Raw genomic sequence first — 21,441 nt, forward strand, 5'->3', positions numbered from 1 at the left:
CCCTGGAGAAGTGTCTGTTAAATTGTACTAGCCTATCTGGGTCTAGATATAGAGAAATGTACGATTTAGTTTCTCACAGGCCAAATTTCTATTGTCTTTTATCTAGCCTGATAACACTTATTGCCTAGCCCCTGTAGAAATTTGAGGGGTTTTTTTGAAAAAGAGAATTTGGAATATGATAAAGTCCTTTGCTACCGGGATTCCCAGAATCAAAAGCCCATCTTTTGGAAATGAGTAATTTTATCCCATTTGTATTTTCTCTATTGATTTCCTTTTAGTTTTCCCTCCAATTGTTAATAAATTTTCTTTTGAAAGTATAAGCCCTTATAAAGCACTGTAAAAGGAAGACAGAAAGAGGCCTTTTTATACATTCCTGGGTCAAAAAGAAGAGAAGTGGTGATCCTTGGTAGCAGGGCTCAATGGTGACTACAGGAACCACAGCAAGGATACCCCAAAGGGAAGGCAAAATTCAGAAGAAATATAGTTGAGAAACACATGCAGCCATCCCTTCCTCCCTGAAGATTTTCATTCCAGAGCTCAAATACTGGTGGATTTGTGTTTTAAATAAGGAAAACCATTCCTTTATATGCCCAAGATTAGATTTAATTGAGCCCCACCCATGATTTTCCTAGTCTGTCAATGGCACCACTATTCTTCAGATCACACAGGCATACCACTGACAGCCTAATCTTCCTAAAAGATCACTTTCATATGTCAATTCTGCAGTCAAAACTTTCAATGGTTTCCCACTATCTACAACAGTAATTAGTAACTACAAGAAGGAAGTGCCCCATCTCCTCCCTAGGAGATGCGCCTCTGTTTGAGAATCACTGCTTTTTAATAACTGGAGTGAAATGGACAAATAAATGAATTACTGGCAGAAAACAGCTGAAAAACATTTACCTCAGAATAAAGCACCAATCTTCCGGGCCAGCATTTAAGCGCCCCCCCACCCCCACCCCAGCCTGGCCTCGAGTTATTATCTTGCTAACCTTATTTTCTACCAATCCTCACCCTCTTTTATTCTTATTTTATATCTTTCGCCCACATACTTTCTACCTAAATTGCCTCCAAATATTTCCCTAGCAAAACTGGAGGGAAAAAAAACTAATTAAGTCCAGTTCAAGTCCTGCCTTTTACAGGAGGCTTTTTCCAATTACTCCGCCACAGTGGCCCTTATTATCTCTCACTCATTAAGCACAGTGAGCTCTTTGATGACAATATTATCATACCTTATATGCTCACAGAATCCGGCATGGTGCACATGAACTATACTGAATCCCAGAAGTATGAATTAACTGTAAGTTTCTCTGGATCAGAGAACAGACACACACAATGGGTAGGGAGGACATTCTCATGCATCTAGACTTGTCCTTCTGTATGATGCCCATGACAGATACCGACAAAACGTGCTCACAATCCTGCGTCTTCCTCTACATATTGAACAACGGGTGGATGGCATTGGAGCAGCCCTTCTAATGATGCAAGTAGAGCCCAGAGAAAGACTGAGGAAAGAAGAAACTTAATAACTTACTTTTGGCCCTGACTAATGTTCTTTCCAGGATTTTGTTAAGTTCTTATTCCTTTGCTTTTTGAGCTACTTAATTTCTAAACTGGGTCTAAAAAAGAGGTTCTATAGAAAATTTTCTCCATTAAAAAAAAAGTGAGAGATTGAAGGTTTATACTTCGTTCCAAAGTTGGGACTAAGTGTCAAAGAAATAAGGCAGGTAATAGAATGGCAATCTAACTGTGGTCATCTCCTTAGGCTATTCATCTATTACTGTAGGGCTGTCTGAGTCTCAAGCTACCATCAAGTGATAACTTGATAACCTACTCATAAGACAGACAAAATATAAAGGAATGGGAAGCTATGATTGCTTCATCCATTCAACAAATATTTATTGAATGCCTGCTGTGTGTAGAGGCACTGTTCTAGGCACTTTGGATAAATCAGTGCACAAAACATTTAACCTTGTGTTTGGTGAGCTTACACATTCTAGCAGGGGGTAGACAGACCATAAACAATAAGCATCATAAAATAAGTAAATGTTACGGTAATATGTTGGAAAATAAGCACTATGGAAAAAATGAACAATAGAGCATGGTAAAGTGAAATGGGACTGCCAGGTGTGCTTTGACAACAATGTGGCTTACAATTTTAAATAGGATAGTCAGGGTGAACTCCATTGAGAAGGAGACATGTGAAAAAAGACATTATTGTAGTCCATGTAGATATGTCTAAAATTAATTTTTTTGACATACCTCCCCTTAAGAGGTAGAGCTTAATTATCCTCCCCTTGACTATGGCCCAGACTCAGTGACTCAATCTAATAAAGAGACTACAGCATGGGATGTCACTTCTTAGATTAGGTTATAAAAAGACTGCAGCTTCCATTCTGGTCTTGGTCTTGGTGTCTCAGCGATTACTGGCTCTGGAAAAAGCCCTATGTGAGCAGCCCTTTGGAGGGGCCACATGGCAAGAAAATGATGCCTCCTGCCAACAGCCACATGAGAGAGCTTGGAATTCTCCAGCCCCTTACGATGACTGTATTTCCAGCCAACATCTTGACTGCAATTTCATGGGAGACCCTGAGCCAGGATCAACCAGCTTAGCTGCTTCCAGATTTATGACCCTCAAAAACTGTGTGAGATACTAAATGCTTGTTGTTTTAAGCCAGTAGTTCTGGAATAATTTGTTATACAGCACTAGATAACTAATACAGACATAAAGGAGGTGAGGGAGCTGGTCACATAAATTTCTGAAGAAAGACCATTCCAGGCAGGGAGAACAGACAGCGTAAAGGCCTAAAGGCAGGTGATGTTTAGAGTATTAGAGAAACATTGAGAGGCCCATGTGCCTGCAGTGAGTGAGTGAAGGAGAAAGTAGGAGGAGATGAGGTCAGAAAGGTAATGAAGTCCAGATCATGAAGGGTTTTGTAGGCCATCAAAGACCTTTGGGCTGTAAGTGAAATGTGAAGCTAGTTAAGTGCTTTAAGCAGGAGAGTAGCATGATGTGATGTATGCTTTAATAAGATCACTTTGTTGGTAACAGGCCAGAGGGGACAGGGTTGGCAGCAGGGATACCAGTAAGGAAGCTATTGTAAAAATGCAGGGAAGAGACGACAGTGGCTCATCTGAGAGCAGCAGAGCAGGTACAGGGGACTGTGGGAATAGCAAGAATGTACCTATGCTGGGAACAGGGAGAGCGGGCTGAGGAAAGGGAAAACTGTCATGGAAAACTCACAAAAGAGATGATGCCTACGTGGAGTTGGGAAAATCGAATAGGAGTTTGTTATGAGGACAAGAAAGAATACCAGGCAAATAGGTCACAAGCCATTATTGGCAGGAAGCTGTCAATAATTCAGTATGATGAAATTGTGGGGTGCTATGGGTGAACGACAAGGGATTAGGCTGAAGAGGTCAGCAAGACCAGATCATGAATGACCTTGTGTGACACGCAAGGAGTTTTGAACTTTATCCTATAGGCAATTGAGAACCACTAAAGGACTTTAAACAAGCGAGTGACATAATCAGGTTTCTGTTTCAAAGAGATCACTCTGACCTAACTGCAAGTTCAATGGGAGGGGAATAAGTATTGACTAGGAGACAAGTTAGGAGGCTGATCCATGGTCAAACCAAAAACGGAGTGGGTGTGGCAAACCTAAGGCAATGGGAGCTGGAATAAAGAAAAACAGCAGATTCAAAAGACAGCTGACAAGGTAGGCTTTGGAAGGAAGGACAAAGAGAAAGGTGAGTAACTCCCAAGTATCTAGCCTAGAAAACTGAATGAATTCCTCAAGATGAGGTGTATAAGAAGAGAAATAGGTTTGGGGGAATAGATCATTAATTTTGGACATGTTGCATGAGGGACATCCAAGTGGAAATGTCAAATATGTAGGAAGAAATATGGATCTGAAACATAATGGAGATATAAACTCAGTGGTGTACTAGTGACAGCTGAAACTGGGGTCTGGATGACATAACTCAGAGAGTGGAGGGTGAGAGGATCAAGGACACAATTCTAGGTAAAGCCGGCCAAGGAAACCAAGTAGAAGCTGTATGTGAATGAACCTAACAGGACAACCGTTTCCAGATTAAAGAACTCCGCATCTTCCCCAGGTGTCTTGGATATAACCTCTAGCTTCCTAAGAGCAGCAATAAATATCTTCACAACTTAAAGTATCTGCTCTAGAATCAGGCTGCAACCAGACAGGGGATGAAGATAGTAACTAAAACTAGACAGGACACAAAGGCCATGGCTATTTAGGATGCTGAGTCAAATCAATGTTAACTGTAGTTATATAACTAAAACGATATAATAGAAATTGTTTAAAGTATTATACTGAACAGATTCCTGTAAGTCTTACAAGGCATTCAGAATGCCACAAAAGAAGTTATTGCTATGCTGAATACTCTCCTCTGAAGATAAAGAAGAGAACTGCAAAATCTCTATCTCCGTTAAGGTCCCCCTCCCTAAGGAAGCCAATTTCATGCAACTGCCCAGGTTTTGGTATCAAGGGCTGATTCCTAGCCAGGGGTTGCCAGCTGCAGAGGGCGGGGCTCTATTTTGGGCTGCCTCTGTCCCCGAGCCTGGCCGAGTCTGGTTTGAGCAGCATGCAGCCCCAGTGACTCACACACCCATGCAAACCGCCTGTGGCTCAGTGGCCTGGCCTCGGAATGCCAGCCTTAGGCCAGCTCCCTCCTCACCCCATTACACTGGGATAAATAAATAAAGAGCTCCGCCAGCAGCCACACAGCCTGATGGCAACCAGATGGAGAGTGAGAAGCATGGACAGGGCCAGGGGAAGAAACTCCCTCCAGTGGACTAGACTGAGAGTGGGCTGTGCCAGCCCAACCATTCTAAAGTTCCCCTTTAACATAGTTCCTACTGCCATGCAATAATAGTCTCCAAGCCCTGGATTCATCTTCCACTCCGAAAGGTGTCTTTCAGCCCCGAGTCCCAGGAAATGCGCTATATAGGGCTCTTGCCCTCTATGAGGATCATGCCAGCGACCCACCCAGCTGACTTCTATCAACATTGCCAGTATTCTCCCTCTGGTTAGGCCACCATCAGCTGGCCCCCTTGAGCTCCTTGGAAATGAGAAATCAGAGGCTCTTGGGGGAAAGGAGAAAAAAGGACTAAATATGGAGAAGTAACCCCCTGTTCAATCCTTAAATATTTTTCCTGGCCTTAGTATCTTAGAAACCTCCCTATCCTACTGCCCTCTGCCCTATGTCTATGGCCTCTCGCCTAGCAACAGTCCCAATGAGAACTAGGAAAAACAGACCCCAAGCAATGACCGCATGGCCCTCTGACATCAGTCCTGGCCCCCCTGCACCTTCATCCCGAGCTCTCTGTCTCTGGTTTGTTTATCTTTCTATGTTGCTTATTTTGATGGCACATCCTTTCAGCTCAGTCTTAAGTGACCCCATGACCCTTCTGTGTCCTGTTTGTAGGACCCTAGGTAAGCAGAGTAACAGAAAAGATGCAGCAGCCATAAGAAATTCTGCAGTCCCATTAGAAAACCTTTCAGTTCTAGCAGCCATGCAGGACATTCAGCAATCACAGAGGTCACAAGAATTCCACATTATCCTAGCCCTTACCTCTCCTCTAATTGGTGTGTACAATCAAAGTGTCAAAACAAAGTAGGGATAACCCTAGAGAAAAAATGTAGGAGGTCCTAAACATACAGCAGCTACAGCTATGTGACCTTGGGCAAGTCACTTAACCTGAGGCCCGATTTCTTAATCTATAAAATGGAAAACTACAACTACCTATCTCTCAGATCCTTTCCAGATATAATAAAATTATATGTGTCTATGTGGTTTGGATGTGGTCCACTCAGAACCTAGAGGACGAGTATTCTTGAAGTAGTTGGTTCCAAAACACCAATATCTTTCCTGAACTAGCACCTGGATTCTATACATTTTCACATTTGATTCTGCAGGGTTGCCCCTGCCCCAATAGCAAGGAAGAGATGAACCTCTAATTTTACAAATGCGAAAATAGAGGCTCTGAGAGAAGTGATTTATCCAAAGCTGCAAAATAACTGAAGACCCCAAATATAGGTCTAACAAGCAACAAACACTATATCCACAGGCCACACTTTTCATCAAATCCCCTGGTACAGATTTATCAACATATTCATCCACACACTTACTGAGAACTTATAGTTCTAGGCATTATGTTCAGTGCTAGGGATATAGAAATACATTCAACACGGTCTTTGCCCTCAAGTAGTCCACAGATCAATGGAGAAAGACAGGCTTTCAGACATACAAACATATTACAAAGTTATAAGTGGTAAAACAGAGGTACAAACCAAGGTATTACAGTTGTAGGGAAGACATATTATCTTTATAAGGAGAGTCCTGAAAGATCTCTCAAAGAAGCTGAAGATGGCATTTAAAATATTAATAGAAGTATACAAGGTAGATAAGGCTAGGGCATTTGGACATTCTAGATAAAGTAAAAAATATGTGGAAGGACATAAAGCCTAGAGAACAAGCATTTTTGGCAATTAAAAGTCATTCTATGTATTGTTGACGCATAAAGTACGTAAAGAAAAATGTCAAGAAACCGTGGTAGCCCTGTGCTTTTCACCTTCCTCCACTGTAGGATGTTGAAGGGGACTGGACAGGTATGTAGGCACTAGATCAGGAAGGCACCCCTCTGCTGGGCTAAGCACAAGCCTTGCGTTGTTTAACTAAGGGGCTGAGGAGGGGAACTAGTACCTCACATTTAGCCTACGTGAACCTCCTTAATAGCCAAACTTACAGACAGGGAAGCTAAGTCAAAGAATAATGGCCTAGGAAATCTCTTTCTGTTACAAGTCTAGGTTTAATGGTCTCTCTTTCCCTGAAAGAATTGAAACCTATTCTGCTTCAGGAATTAGCGATACATGCTTTCCTTCTTCTCCAGTGTTACAACTGCCTCAATAGATGGACTGAGAACTCAACTCGCACGTGTCGTTCTTAGTAGTAAGACCCCTGGCATTCAGAAGTCATTGCTCAGTCAATGAACAGAGGTAGAACAGAAGGTTCCGACTCAAAAACACCCGCTTTATGCCTTGCCCTGTGAAAAGCACTAATTTCAAGTTCAAAAGGAATACGAGTTATAGTCCCTACCTATAAGGAGTTTACAAATTAGCCTAGAAGACAAGATAGAAATGTGAATAATCCATACATAACAATATTATAAATGCTTTATTTACTTACAAAATAAAGTACCAACTTGGGTAAAAGGTATAATTAGAAAATAGGGCAATAATAAAGCAGCTAAGGTACTAACTATAAAACCAACAAGTCCCAGAAGAGTTAGAGAAGGAGAAGATCAATATTGACTGGTATTATCAAAGGTCACTATTATTAATACTCCCCCTGTTTGGCATTTAATAGATGTTTCTTTTGGCCAAGCTCAATCCTTAGAAGGGAAACCTAAGTAGGAGCTTCTGACAGGCCACAATTATCTATTTCCCATTCATTCCTTTGCCAGTCCCCTTGTATAAACATTGTGATTTTCCACAACCTACTGTGCCCACAAGACAGTCCCCAAATGGTAGCCCTGTGCTTTTCACCTTCCTCTACTGCAGGATGTTGAAGGGGACTGGACAAGTAATAATGACTAGTCCCCTGCTCCACAATCCAGACCTGTGATCAGATCTCAACAAGCGAAAATTTAGTGACCGAACAACCAAGCTTTCTAAGGTTAGAGAATTCCAAGTGAAATTTCTAGGTGCTTTAACAGAGATGTTGTATAGATGTTAACCAGCCCACTTTCGCCTTTATGGTCTTTCCCCTTACATTCCCCCACCGTCCCCATGCATACTTTAAGCTTCACCAGACTCTCCACAGGCAACTTTTTCAGAGAAAGGGCTTTCCAATCTTTTGCAAGCAACCTAACACCCAAACGCAAGTCACCACTCAGGCACCTGGAAAGAGGAAGTCAAGCAAAGTTGCACAAGGAGAAAGGAAATAAATACTCTACCTCTACCATAAATAGTTCCAAGAAGGAATTTTCTTCAAATGGCTCTGTCTTCAACCGATCTGTAATTAGAAGGGATAGAGAAAAGAAATGAGTCTTAGGACAAGCTTCCTACCTGTGAAATCCGAAGAAAACAGAGCCCAGGACTTGTTGGGAAAGAGTACACATATGCAATACCCAGAGGCACCTAGTCTAGAGGGAGCAGGGATGAGAGTATGTGCGTAAACAGGAGGAGAAGATGATTAGTAATAAATGACAGGTTCGGTGACAGCATGGGCTCTAGGAGTTTTTCCCAACACAAAGACAAAAGTCAAACTAAATTTTTATTCTGCACTTGAAGCTATGCAGCTTCTTAAAGTCCCAAGTTCATGTTTAACCTCATATAATTTTGTATAGCTGTTGGTTCCTTTCCAAAGTCCTTCCTTGCCATTGCCTAGGGTGTGTCTGGACTCTGTTACAGTTTCTATTGGCCAACTGAGCACCAGCCAGGCACTCGAGGCAGAGAAGTGTCACCAAGCATCAAGTCTCCAGTTTTGGTCAGTACGCAGCACCCACCCTCAGGGAAGCACCTCTCTAATGCAAATGTGTCCCTTTTCTGGGACACATTTGATTATCTGTACCATTCCCCACCCAAAATCTCACAGAATGTCCTCTCACCTCGGCTCAACGTAGCCCCATTCTCCTGGTAGTCCTGGATCTCTAAATCCTTCATGTGAAGCAAGGTTGCTAGCTCCCGCACTTGGCACTGCAATGCCAGACTCATGCCCATCAGAGGACGAATCAAATGTTGGGAGACCTTTCATGGAAGAAATATCAATTAGCCAAAAGATGCTTAAAAATACTCCCTAATACTGTATTAGGAACTAGAAAAAATACTAAAGAATAACTATTTTCATAGGAACTTATAGTTTCATAGGCAAGCAATCCATTTACATGAATGTAAAAACACATATAATAGTTAAGTAAGTATATTAAGAAGTCCAGATTTTTTCTTTGTGGCACAGATCAAAGGATGGGAAGACTAAAGGAGAATATTCATGAATAGATAACCTAGAGTTGTAATTTAAAGAGGAGGATGTGATAGAGCTGATAAGAGGAAAGAAAGTGTTAACTGAACTCTCATCAGAGGCTGAGAGGCAAAAACAGAAGATCCAAGTTACTTTCAAGAAAGTGGGTGTGGGTGGCTACAACAGAGTATGCTAGCTGGAATATAACAGAAGACAAAAGTCCACAGAAAGTAGAGAGATTTCAAAGTCAAATTAGACCCAGACACTAATGAAGAGCCACTTCAGGGCTGACAATAGCCCAGAATGAGCCCAGAGTTTCAACTGTTCCCACAAACGCAGCAAAGGCTAAGGTCATTGTTGTAATAGAAGCAAGCCGGTCACCAAGAGACCAGCCTAGGAAGGAATCCACCCACACGCACAATTTGCTAACAAGAGGTAAGAAGGTCTCAAGCATAGACATACTGCACTGCAGCTACAATGATGTTCTCATATAATGTAAAGCTACATGAAATAATCATTTCATTCACCTATGCAAGGTGTCCATTAGCCTTCAAAAGATGAAAGCCTTAGCCAAAGAAAAGAACTAAAATCAATAATCTATTTGTGGCTCGGAGATGTTATCAGAGTTTCTTTCCCTTCCGCCAAGGAAATGAACTGAAGGAGGCCCTAAGAAGAAATGCCCTAGACCAGAGGTCAGCAAACTTTTTCTGTAAGCGCCAGAGGGTCAAAGTTTTCAGTTCTGTGGCCCATACAGCCCCTGTCGCAAAACTCAACTCTGCTGTTGTAGGATGAAAGCGGTCACAGACAACATGTAATAAATGAGAGTGGCTGGGTTCCAAAAAACTTTACAAAAATAGGCAGCAAGCCAGAGTTGGTCTGCTGTCCATAGTACACCAACCCTGGCCCTAGATCTAAAAGAGAGAACTTTTAGACAAGATACCCCACAGGTTTGAGGTGAGGAAATGATACTGGAGTGTCGTACGAAATGTGCAAGCCAGACTCATCTCGATCAGGATCACAAGTCTGAACTCTTCAGACTTTTGTGTTTTCATTTTCCATTCATTTTCTAGTAAAGCTTAGTACTGAAAACTCCAATTGTATTGTGGCTCGAACTGAGAGGAAAGGACTTTTTTCTACATTGCTCTAATGGTGAGGGTAGGGTGGGATTAGGGGTTAGTGGTAGCAGCTTTTGTACCAGCACCGGGACCCAAGAAATATAGGGGTACTAGAGCAAAGTGAAATCAAGTCCAGTTGTAGATACCAGTCACCTCTACCCATCACACAGCACATCCCAACCGGGTACTGTCTTCCAGCTCAGATCCTTAATATAAACTCAAGCCTCCAGGAACTACTGTTCAGATGTGGCCGTAGTTCTGCTTTGGGAAAATTTATCTACTCAAGACTCATGCCTCTTTCCTAGGAATTGTTTTTGGTAACTTTGTTCCTGTTCAAGGTGGATTAGGAGGGAAAACAGGTGAATACTTGTATAAAAGCAAGTCAATGTTTGGTAGGTTGCATTTTAAAGTAATGTACTTGCTAACCAAGCAGCATCACCATCCATTTGGTGACAGCCCCCCAATAACAGAAACTCCTAAAGTTAATTAACCAGCCTCTCTCTAGGAGGCCACCTTAATAGCAATTTCCTTGAGTGGTAGTAAATGTAACAACATGAAATACAATGAGAAGCAGTTTTTAATAAGTGCCATGTCTAATTAAATATGGTAATGCCATACCAGACACCTGACATTATCCATCGGACTCCAATGTCTATATAACAAAGAAAAAAAAAAAAAGCTTTTTATCAGTAAATATTTTAACTTCTAAAATATTTCATAGGATTGGGTAACATCACTCTGAATCATTGGGGTATAATTCACTTCAAAGTTAAGATGAACACTAACTTAGATCAGTTAATTAGAACAAGGCATTGTGGCTAAAGGAAGAGATTTCAAAGCAAATCCACAGACACTACAAGAAAAAATCTTGAAGTGCTTTAGGAAGTTAAGGACACATCTACCCACTCCTTCATTTACAGACAGCAATATATGGAGATGCAGTTCAACGAGTCAATTCAACAAACACCTATGGTGTGCCTAAAACATGTTCTGACCCTCTGGGGCCTCTGCCCTCAAAAAGCTTGAGTTGAGGAGGTCAGGAAATACAGTAGATATAGAAGCAGGAATTGGCAGTCTTCTCCAGAGGAAAAGCTTTTCATAATTTCCTATAATATCTTCAGATTTCCTATAGAAATGTTCACAAGTCATAGGCAGGAGAGTAGAATGGCGGTTATCGATCCCACGATGAATCATGTCAGGTTTGGATATTGTGAAAAGGGTAACAGACAAGGAATCAGGAGACCCAGATTCTAGTCCTGGCTCTCATAGTACCTATGTGTAAAAATGGCTTAGTCCTAATCTTCTCTAAAAAGAAAAATTATTGAGTTGGAGTATTTGCTCTCACAGGCTCACTATCATGCTAAGAATAAGTAATATTACATATGTCCACTTAATCCTCACGACTCCACAGCAAGATTGTGATCGGTATCTTCACAGATGAAGAAAACGAGTCTCATAAAAATGCAGTAACTCATCCAAGGTAATACAAGCAGTCAAAGTGGTGGAGTTGTTACAAATTCCGGTCTGCTGGTTCCAAAGCCTATGTGTGTTCTTTGCTCTTTCTACCATAAAAAAAAAAAAAACCTTTGCGTGTGAGTCCTAGGAATTGTAAAACAGCCAAAGATGTGACAAGTTAAAAGCCAAAACATGGAATATCAAGAATTACATCAGGAAAAATATATAGTAACAACAAAAAGAATTACATGGGATACTGGAAAAATACACGGTGGGAAGAAGGAGATGAAGAGAAGTTGGCCGGAGGTGGAAATGGGCTCAGTGTTAGAAAACAGAGTCCCGAAGCTTCATAATATCCTGCAGAGACTTAAGAACTATTAAATTATTAACGAGAATACATTATGTTGCAGAAGGTGTGGGACAGTTGCTCTCCTACTCTCCTGAATGACCAGTAGGAGTTAAACTACATAATCTCTCTGCCAGACAATTTGGCATTACATTAGCAAGATTAAAAAGGCAAATATATCTTGATTCAGATATTCCGCTTCTAGGAATTTACCCACACATTTACACATAGAAAAAATAAATACAAAGATATTCAGTATCTATAACAAAAGAATGGAAACAACTTAAGTGTCTACTAGTTGCATATCAATTAAATACATGCCGATATATTTATTAAATAAAATGCTATATTGCCATTAAAAATATTAAGGTAGGTCTTTTAAATGTATTGCCATGAATGATTTCTAGGTTCTATAATTAAGTGAAAAAAGCAAGGTACTGAACAGTGTGAATAGCATGCTGCCATTTGCAAAGATACATACGTATATCCAGATATACATCTGATTATACAAGTATATATATACATATGTATATACATACATCCATCTATACATACCTGTATATTAGCTTTAAGAATTTGCAAGAAGCTTATATAAGTAGTTGCTTTAGAGAAGGAAAATAAAAGGCTAGAAAAGGCGATAGAAAGACCTATTTCTTCACTGTATACCCTTAAATGCTGTCTGAAACATTTCCCTTTTGCATGAATTGCTCATTCAAAAAAAAAATTAAATAAAAAGTATCACAAGAATGAGTAACAAACAAAAATTATGACTGTGTGACCTCACAGATACACACATAAGCCTGAAATAGTATCTACCTACATCCTTGCCAGTGTCCACTGGCTCTAACTTTTCCCCTATAAAGCTTCCTCGGGTTCAGGGATTTCCCTGGGATGGCATCCTTCTTGTTGTTGTAAAAACAGACTTTTTTTTTTTTTACCTTAACACAAAATTGTTAATCAATTGTTCAATGCTCACTTCTCCCCACGGCCAACCAAGACGCGTTACACTCTAAACACTGTTGCCTTTTTTCTTATTGTAGCTCCCCCAAAAGAGGAACTTACCTAGAATACCTATTTTTTTCTTTCTATATTATTTCAATGGTTATATCATCACGCGAGTGTTTTTTACCATATCCTTTAGAAAGAATAAACTATTAGAGCCCATCAGCCTCCAAAGAGAACTGCCTCCTCAATCTCACTACTCAGAGTTTCTAGGACCGTGTGATGCAAAATGGGACCAGTTATGACTTGGGCTTCCCAAAAGCAGTCCAAACGTTTTGGTCCTAGAACAAGCATTATTGAGGGAACAGTGCCCCCTGGTGTTGCTTAGAAAAAGTTACAGGAGTTTTGAACAAAATAGGCAAATTCTTTACATGAACCTTTTTGGCACCAGGGACCAGTGCTCCTTTGCAAATCTAATAATGCCTGATGATCTGAAGTGAAGCTGGGTGATGATGCTAGCGCTGGGAAGCGGCTGCAAATACAGGTGAAGCTTCACTCACCCACTGCTCACCTCCTGCTGTACAGCCCGGTTCCTAACAGGCCACAAACCCAAACCAGTCCACTGCCTGGGGTTTGAGGACCCCTGCTTTACATAAAGCAGAATGGAAAGTTTCACAAGAAATTCAATTAAAAGCAACAAATATGCATGACTATTATCTGCTAAGCACTTTTGATGGGCCTTAGAATTTCAGAGATGAAGGAGATGTAATTCTCCAAGCATTCGAGTCTAGCTTTACTGGGTTCCAGGTCAAAAATAAACACCAAAGAACAGTTTCTCAAAAAGAACTTTGTTCCATCCACCCTACTGATGCCAAAGCACCACATCACCACTTAGAGTCTAAAGAAGGGAGACAGGAAATGATGCCCACTTTTCAGATCCCTCTGCTGATAAACCTACACCCTTAGGCCTTGCATAGAAAACCCCATCTTCTAATGCTACTGACTGAAACAAGCTCTGGTTATACAGAAGTGTGGAAGCGACCAGCAGCAGTAACTCCTGCAAACTAATTCTTAATGTCCATTTTCAACTAATTTCTTTAAAAAAGTTCTTGGCGCCTAGAAAACTATGAGTAAGCAGAGAATATCATCCTTCTAGTCCCTGAAAATGGGCTCTTGAATCAGACCTACCCGAAAGTCAAATTTCAGCCCATTCATTTACAAGCTGGATGACTTTGGACAAATTACCCTTCAATATCTGTTTCCTACTCTGAAAAACAGGGAAAATATTTACCTTGCAGGATAGTTATCTTGAGGATTAAATGACAACATAATGTTCAAAAAGGTACCTGCCACTGGTATATACTCTACATTGTTGCCAGAGTGATCCTGATAAATTACAAATTGGATATTAAACCCCTGCTTAAATGAATCCCTGTTGCCTTTTGGATAAACTCTAAACTCAGAGAATCCTTTAAGATTTAGCCACTGCTTGCCTCTTGCTCTCAACTCCTTGCAGTCATGAAGTTCCCCCACTGGTCCCACACTTAAACATCTCCACACCTCTCAAAATGCACTCTTGCCTAGAATGACCTCTTTATTTCCTCCCAATTAGTTCCTACTCATCTTCAAAACTCAGCCCAGAAACTATCTCTTCAAAAAGGTTTTTTGGATCCTTAATCATCCTGGGCTTACCTCAATCAAAGAATTTACCATACTTCACCCTGTTTCCTGTCTGTCTTCTCACTAGATTATGAACTCCAGGAATAGGCTACATAGTTTTAGATCTTGACACTGAACAACTGGCCCATAGTAGATGCTTAATAAATGTTGAATAAATAATGAAACCCAATAAAAAGTGTAAACCCAAACTCTGCTCCCTTTGCAAGGAAAGGGTATACCAGCAAAAATCCTTTCTGCCTTCTGTCGAATCAAGAAAAGTTCTTTTCGGAGAATTTCAAATGGAGTTTACAAAATAATCAGAGCATCTAAAGCTTCACCTCAAACAAAGCAGGTGGCAGTCCCCTTCCCAACCACATATTCAAATTGTACTTACCAGGGAAGGACTAGCCAGGATGCAGTGGAAATTCCAATAGAAGGGGAGACCAGAGAGCTCACTCCGCACCCGTAGTATCAGTGTTTCTGCCTCACGATCACAGGAGAAGGTAGCTTTGCCAGGGCAAGCAATGCCCTTCAGCAATGGGCAAAGCAGATCACCCAAATGACAGAGAAAAGCCTCAGGGGGAGCAGTCAGGCGCTTGTTCAGCTCCTAAAAAGACAGCAGAGTCGTGTAGAGTGCAGGTGCTAGAAGGAAACCGACTCCTTCATAAGTAACAGCAAAGGAAAACTCTGGTTACCATGAAGACAGTGGACATTAGAGGAAGGGAAGGGAAGATAAAACAGCAGAACAGAAAAGAAAACAACAAAAAGAAAAGAGATCAATGGCCTACTTCACAATTCTGCCTTTACTGTATGCAGTACAGAAACACTCTCTCTGTCTCTCTACACACACACACACACACACACACACACATACTAAAAGATCCCAGGGCTATAGGCAGAAGTACAGGACATTAACTGGAATTGTCTCAACCTGATTCCACCATCTTTGGCAGCTGACAGGCCAGCAAGTTGGTTGATGTTAATGTCACCTGACCTTCACTAGGAAAGAAATTATATACACTACCACCCCACAGCAGTACTTCCCTTCACACTTACCTTGCCTCGCTGGCTGACTACACTAGTGTCCACCTGTTCATGCCACACTTCTTGAAGATCTGAAATCAGCAAGGCATAGCCCTGCTTGGTGATATAAGTCTTGGCCAAGAGGGAATTCTCAGGAAGCTGTAGCAACGCCCATGGCTGCATCAACAGACCCTGCTCCAGTTCCTCCATCTGCAGGAAGTCTTAATTTGCCAAAATGCCCCAGGGTATTGTAGGCCTGGAGAAAGGGGGCACCACCAGACAGTTCTATATCAAATACGTCGAGAAAATTCCTAATAAAACAGAAGACATATATTTACTTTCTACCCTACTCACCCCTACCCCTCATCCCCCAACCTTCCCGACCCTAGTATATAACCAACTGAGCACCAATCTTAGTATTTCTTGATCACTAAAAACCTATTTAGAGTTTTGAGGAGTTTTTTTTCCATATTAAGTTCCTAGAGGGCATAAAATATCCCTTTCTTCTACAGTGTTTAAGCCTCAGCATATTAGCATTAGTATTTCTGCTTTCTAATAATATAACTTGATATGGAAATCTAATCTAGTTGCATTTTTATCACATTCCTAAAAGATATGTCAATGATATCCTTTCCCAGAACTTCTAGAAGAAACAGTTCTTGTCTTATAAAATATCATGTCATAAGGGTCATCGACAGAAAATTCAAATTATTTGATCATTATCTAAAAACAAAACTCTTGAAGCTCTCAGAATTTCAAATATATATATATTCTTTGAACATATATATATTCCTTAAATATGATGACAAATATATAACTAATATAATAAAGTTATATGTATATATTCTCTAAGACGGATTCTTAATCTAGATTCTATTTGTGTGAACCCTCTAGAATTTAGGCAAAATTTGCGTGTATGTGTGTATACTCATTTGGGGAGAAGAGGTCCCCAGTTATAGTCAGATTTTCAAAAAAATCAATGGCATATAAATAAAGAGCTAAACTCTGCGTCCAGAAGCAAACGGAAAAACTCAAATCCCATTTCAAGAAGAGCCTGAAAGACCAAGAAGTCATAAATACAAGGCACAGCACATCACAGAGGTAGAGACGATGAAAGAACCTCTACTTACTTCACTCATCTCCCACATTCTCAACCCAAGGAACTGCTTTCAATGATATCATGCCAGTTTTTCTACTTCGACAACTCAAATTTGTAGCCTTCACCTAGTTGATGTTCAGTAACTATAGATACTTAGAAGTCTGACTTTCCCCCTGGGTTAAAAAAAAAAGGGGGAGTATCATAATTTCCTTCATTATTTCAGTCTAAATACAAAGTGAAGTGAGGGACATCATACAATATAAAGAAAATTCCTGGGATTTCATTAACAAGATTAACATGCTTTGTTCCTCCAGTCACATCCATCTCAGTCTAAGCCATTATTCTTCCAGTCATAAACTAGTTTTCCAAGTGCAGCCCATCAGTGTGTAACATAACTTAATTTGTACAGTCACTAGACGGCTGAAATATAAATAGATATTGTGATTTTTATTTCCAACAGCCTCAAAATCTTATGTTTGGAAAATGGTATGTCAGTCACATTAACTACGTGCTGTTCCTACAGGGAAGAGATCTTGGAATGATTAAGCTAGTCCTCACTGGACCAGAGTTCCACATTGCCAAAGGTCACAAATGCAAGTGAAGTCGTCAAGTCGTTCTCTCCCTAATAGGCACTCATCAGTGTGTACTCGGAATCACCAAAATTGGGTTGATTATCCTAGGCAGAAGGACCCTCCAACTGTACGGTTTTCGTTTTGTTTTGGGAGTGGGGGGTTTAAAATATGGCCAGGGTCAACAGGCCCTATAAAAAGGTCTGAGACATTCAGCACCAGAACTGGGGTTAGTTAGCTGCTCCTACCACGCGCGTCCTAGTATGAGGTCTACTTCACATTTTTCTTTTTTCCTTCAAGACCACCTTTACCCTTCACGTTAACCAGATTCACCTGTTTATTATTCTTGAATGAAGTCAGGGAGTGCAGAGGGCCAACAGGAGACCGGGGTCGCCTAAGAATCAGGTCTGCACCAAGCCCCGCCCCTCAGCCGTGAGCCCCTCCCTCTGCACAGGTCCTCCACCACCCCGCAGAAGACAGCAAGGCCTCAGCGACACTCCGGGCTGGGCCACGCCCCGTCCCTCTGGGAGGGGACGAACCCTCGTTCCCTTTATCACAGCCCCATCCAAGGATCCCCGCCTGGCCTCTAGTTGTCATCCGCCCTCGCTAGAAGGGGCTTCGCGGTCCACCTTTCCATTTCTGTAGCACGGGCTGCACTGAGCCACGGCTCGGGACCTCCCGGTAACAAAGTCGACAAGTGGCTACTTTGTAGAACCAAGCAGCCCGCCAAAAGAAGAGCCTCACAGGGGTCGCCTCGCTGCCAGCAGGCGGGCTGCGCACGCGCGGCCCCCGCGGCCCCGCCCACGCCCAGAGGTCGGCCCCCGAATGCGCGCCGCGCCCATTTCTATGCTGCGGGGGCAAGTCCTGTTCCAGCGCCAGCCCGCAGGGCCTGCGCAACCCCCTGCTGCCCGGCCCCGGCCTAGGCTCTGGCCCCAATTCAAGCCCGACCCCACTTACCGTGAGCGGCTGCGACAGCTCCCAACCTCCCCGCAGCAGGCCCGCCCGCGCAAATCTTAAGGCGTAGAGGAATTTCCCCCACGCGGCCCTCCACGGGGAGGCGGGACCTTGGGACACAGGGGCAGAGCCCGGATCTGACGTGGGCGGGGCATTTGGGCTCGCTGAGCTGATTAAAGGAGCGCTGAGTCGGAAAGCCACCGCAGCCAGAACAGCAAGAAGAGGTTGGGCCACCTGGTAAAGAGGTGGAGGGGAGACGTCGCTCTTTAAAGTCACACTGGCCGAGTAGAAGGAATGCCGGACGAGGTGCAGGAGAGGGGTCCCCGTAGGTGAACTTGTCGATAAATATCACTTTCCGTACCTGTCCAACCTCATATATATAATTAGAGGGTTGCAAAAATTCTATAGTCTGACCTCATCCTTTACCTGGCCTGTCTCATTTCTCCCTCTATCCATTCCCATAGTTATGTTCCATCACCACTAGGAAGCTCGAAATCCGTCAACTCATCTTGCATTTCGTACAATTTACGGTGTTTCTAGAGCTGGATACCTGAGCTTAAAAAATTCTCTGTCCATTTTCCACAATCAAAAATCTCCCTCTTGCCAAGACCAACCTCAGTGCTGCAGCTTTCATAAAGCCTTTCCCACTATCCCCTGTTAGAATTGTTTCTTCCTCTGCTCCCATAGCATTGTTTTTATTACAGAATGCCTTCTATTTCAGATTTTAGTTAATAATTACTTGTCTTTTTAAACCATAGGTTCCTTGAGAGGGCAGAGACCCTGTCTTATCCATATCTGTAGTTCCAGGACCTTGCTCATGGGAAGCGCTCAATAAATATTTAAGTGAAAGCTGGGGTTCAAGTACAGATAGTTCAAAGGCAAAAATCTCATTTATTCATTCATGGCCTACTAAACCACAGCCCCTGCCCTGGAACGGTTAAGCCTAATTAAGAGAAGGGAAGGCAGCACACCTTTTGGAAATGAGATCTTTAGGTAGGTGGGCCCATTTCACATACACGCACACCCTCTCCTTAGGAGAAAGTAGAGCCCGGGAGCTGACTCTCCAGCAAGCTGGAAGATAGTGCTAAACCAACCAAGGCAGAAGTAGGAGTCCTGGTAATTACTGGGACCTAAGTTCTCCGCTAGACCTGGGGCACTGTTCCCCAAAACCAGGCAGCAAGTCAGTTGTCTCTCCTGGCTCAGCGGGCCCTCCTTCCTCATTCCCAGGGTCTTCAGGCAGCGGGCAGAGGCAACGGAGGGGCTGGGGGATGCGGGTACACAGGTTTGGGACGGGGAAAGGAAGATCATACTCTCGAGCAGCCTTCCTCTTGGTCTTCTGAGGCATCCAAGCCTCTTGGGCAGAGAAAGGAGATGGCAGCCCTTGACCTAGGCCTCTCTCAAGCTGTGTGCCTGCAAAAGAGATTGGTCAGGCCATTGCCCACCCCAGGGAGTGATGACTTCCTGACCACCTCCCAGTCTGATAGGGCCTGTCCTCAACTTACCAGGAATAGTGTTCTCTAGGAGGAATCCCAAGAATCCCGCCAAGAAAATGGGTTCTGTGAGCAGCGAGCGAAGTAACACATCCAAGGAGCTCCAGCCTATAGGGATTTGGGGCCAGGCAGGAGGGGAACCCTGATCCAATGAAAGGTCCTAAACCTAAGTCTTAGACTAAGGACAGATCTTTCTGAATTGTTGCTCTACTCCCTTTGTCCTTTGTCCCTCTACTCTCTACTTCCCATACCCAGGCAATTGCCTTAGGATCTCTGCTCAATACCCTATCTCCACAAGCCCTCCAGATGTGCTTTGATAGTTCTAGGCTCCCTGTCTCTGGAAAGTTTGGTATTAAAAGCCCCAACCTTATTTCCCACTTACCTTCTATGCTCTAGCGTAGGTTTCTCAATCTCAGTACTACTAACAGTTTAGACCAGAAAACTCTTTGAGGGGAGCTGTCCTGTGCACTGTAGGATGTTTAGCAGTGTCACTCTACCTACTACATGCCAGTTAACAATCCCTCCTCCCCTGTTTGTAACAGCTAAAAATGTCTCCAGACATTGTCAAATATTCCCTGTGGGGCAAAACCATCCTCAGTTGAGAGCCACTGTTATTTGCTTAGCTGAGCTAACAAACTAAGCTATTTGCTGCTTCCAGGACATCCCTGTGACTTCCTACTTGTATGTCTTGGTTTATGATGGTTCTTCCACCAGAAATGACCTTCTCACCAAATGTGTTTAAATCTTCCCATCCTTCAAGACTAGCTTGATGTTACTATCTCCATAAAACTTAACTGAATCATCTCAAACAGAAGACATCTATCTTTCTCACCACCGAGCAGCACGGCTCTTTCTCTGAACCTTTCCTGTTATGTGCCTACACATATGAATGCACCTTTGTTTCCCAAGGGACATCATGGTGCTCAATAAATACTTGCTGAATAAATCGAACTATTCATACCAAAGCTCAGAGAAGAGTGTGGAGCCTGGAGTCCAAAGAGCCTGAATCCTCAAGCCCTTGCTTTCCACCTACCAAGCAATCCCTCTTCCCCTCCCCACTCCTCCTACCTGTGCTCAGCAGGACTGGGGCTTCCCGAAGCCATCTTGGCAGCAGCAGGGCCATGAAGATGGCAAAGCCAACAATGAAGACATTCCGCCCAGAGTCGATGTCAGCTAAGTGGAAGCTGGAGAATCCAGTAGACAGAACCACGGCCTGGGTCACCCCTAGCACCCCACCTGTCTCATATGAAAATAATCAAAGGAGTTAAGAGAGGGCTGGCATAGCAGGGAGTATGGCAGGGCAGGGCAGGGCAGGTTGTGATGGAAAGAGATGACCAAAAGGCTAGTTTCTGATTCTTCCAGAAGACCAGAAGCCCAGTCAAGGGCTTCTGTTGGACTGAAAAAATGAGGGCAGCTGATATACACTCATATCTGTATATCAAGGAGGCTGTTCAGAAAGAAAGGGTACCAGCCACAAGCAACCAGTTGGGCCACATTGGGGTGTGGGGGGGGTACTGGTTCAATACCAGTCCTACTGGTACATCCACTCACCAAGCACGGGTAGCGGGATGGTGGTGAGGAGCTGAGCCAGTCTTGGGGAGAGCCCAAGTCCCGCACAGAGCAGCCCCACCAAGTAGGCCACTCGCCGAGATCCAGCCTACGTGAAGAAAAGATGCCAGAAAACCCAGCCAACTTCTCAACTGTTCAGGGAGTTTGCCAGGCCAGCCCATTCTCACCATTTGGATCTCAGCTCAAATGTCACCCTTCCAAGAAGCATCCCTGAGCACTACTTCACTCA

The 21,441-nt window shown here is 42.9% G+C and overlaps 2 protein-coding genes across 8 annotated transcripts in view; both read right to left on the reverse strand.

Annotated features, from left to right (window-relative positions):
• The window catches only part of NHEJ1 (non-homologous end joining factor 1), a 65,734-nt gene extending 49,951 nt beyond the window's left edge, over positions 1-15,783 (reverse strand). For both annotated transcript variants that reach the window (XM_039844817.1, XM_039844816.1), the window contains exons 1-4: positions 15,565-15,783; positions 14,903-15,115; positions 8,642-8,780; positions 7,988-8,046 (exon numbers count right to left, since the gene is read on the reverse strand). In XM_039844817.1, coding sequence (XP_039700751.1) covers positions 7,988-8,046; positions 8,642-8,780; positions 14,903-15,115; positions 15,565-15,741 — 588 coding nt within the window. In that variant the 5' untranslated portion in view covers positions 15,742-15,783. The remainder of the gene's footprint in view (positions 1-7,987; positions 8,047-8,641; positions 8,781-14,902; positions 15,116-15,564) is intronic.
• An 893-nt stretch (positions 15,784-16,676) lies between these two features.
• Positions 16,677-21,441, reverse strand: part of SLC23A3 (solute carrier family 23 member 3) — a 10,348-nt gene continuing 5,583 nt past the window's right edge. For 3 of the 6 annotated variants that reach the window (XM_039844807.1, XM_039844806.1, XM_039844808.1), the window contains 4 exons: positions 21,195-21,300; positions 20,712-20,879; positions 19,656-19,751; positions 19,022-19,563 (listed from right to left, as the gene is read on the reverse strand). In XM_039844807.1, the coding sequence (XP_039700741.1) occupies positions 19,274-19,563; positions 19,656-19,751; positions 20,712-20,879; positions 21,195-21,300 (660 nt within the window). In that variant the 3' untranslated portion in view covers positions 19,022-19,273. Of the gene's footprint in view, positions 16,804-18,394; positions 18,704-19,021; positions 19,564-19,655; positions 19,786-20,711; positions 20,880-21,194; positions 21,301-21,441 lie in introns of those variants that run through there. The other 3 variants (XM_039844809.1, XM_039844811.1, XM_039844812.1) reach the window with 3 other exon arrangements.

This window comes from Pteropus medius, unplaced genomic scaffold (genome assembly GCF_902729225.1).
Source record: "Pteropus medius unplaced genomic scaffold, Ma_sr-lr_union100, whole genome shotgun sequence".
Lineage (NCBI taxonomy): Eukaryota > Metazoa > Chordata > Mammalia > Chiroptera > Pteropodidae > Pteropus > Pteropus medius.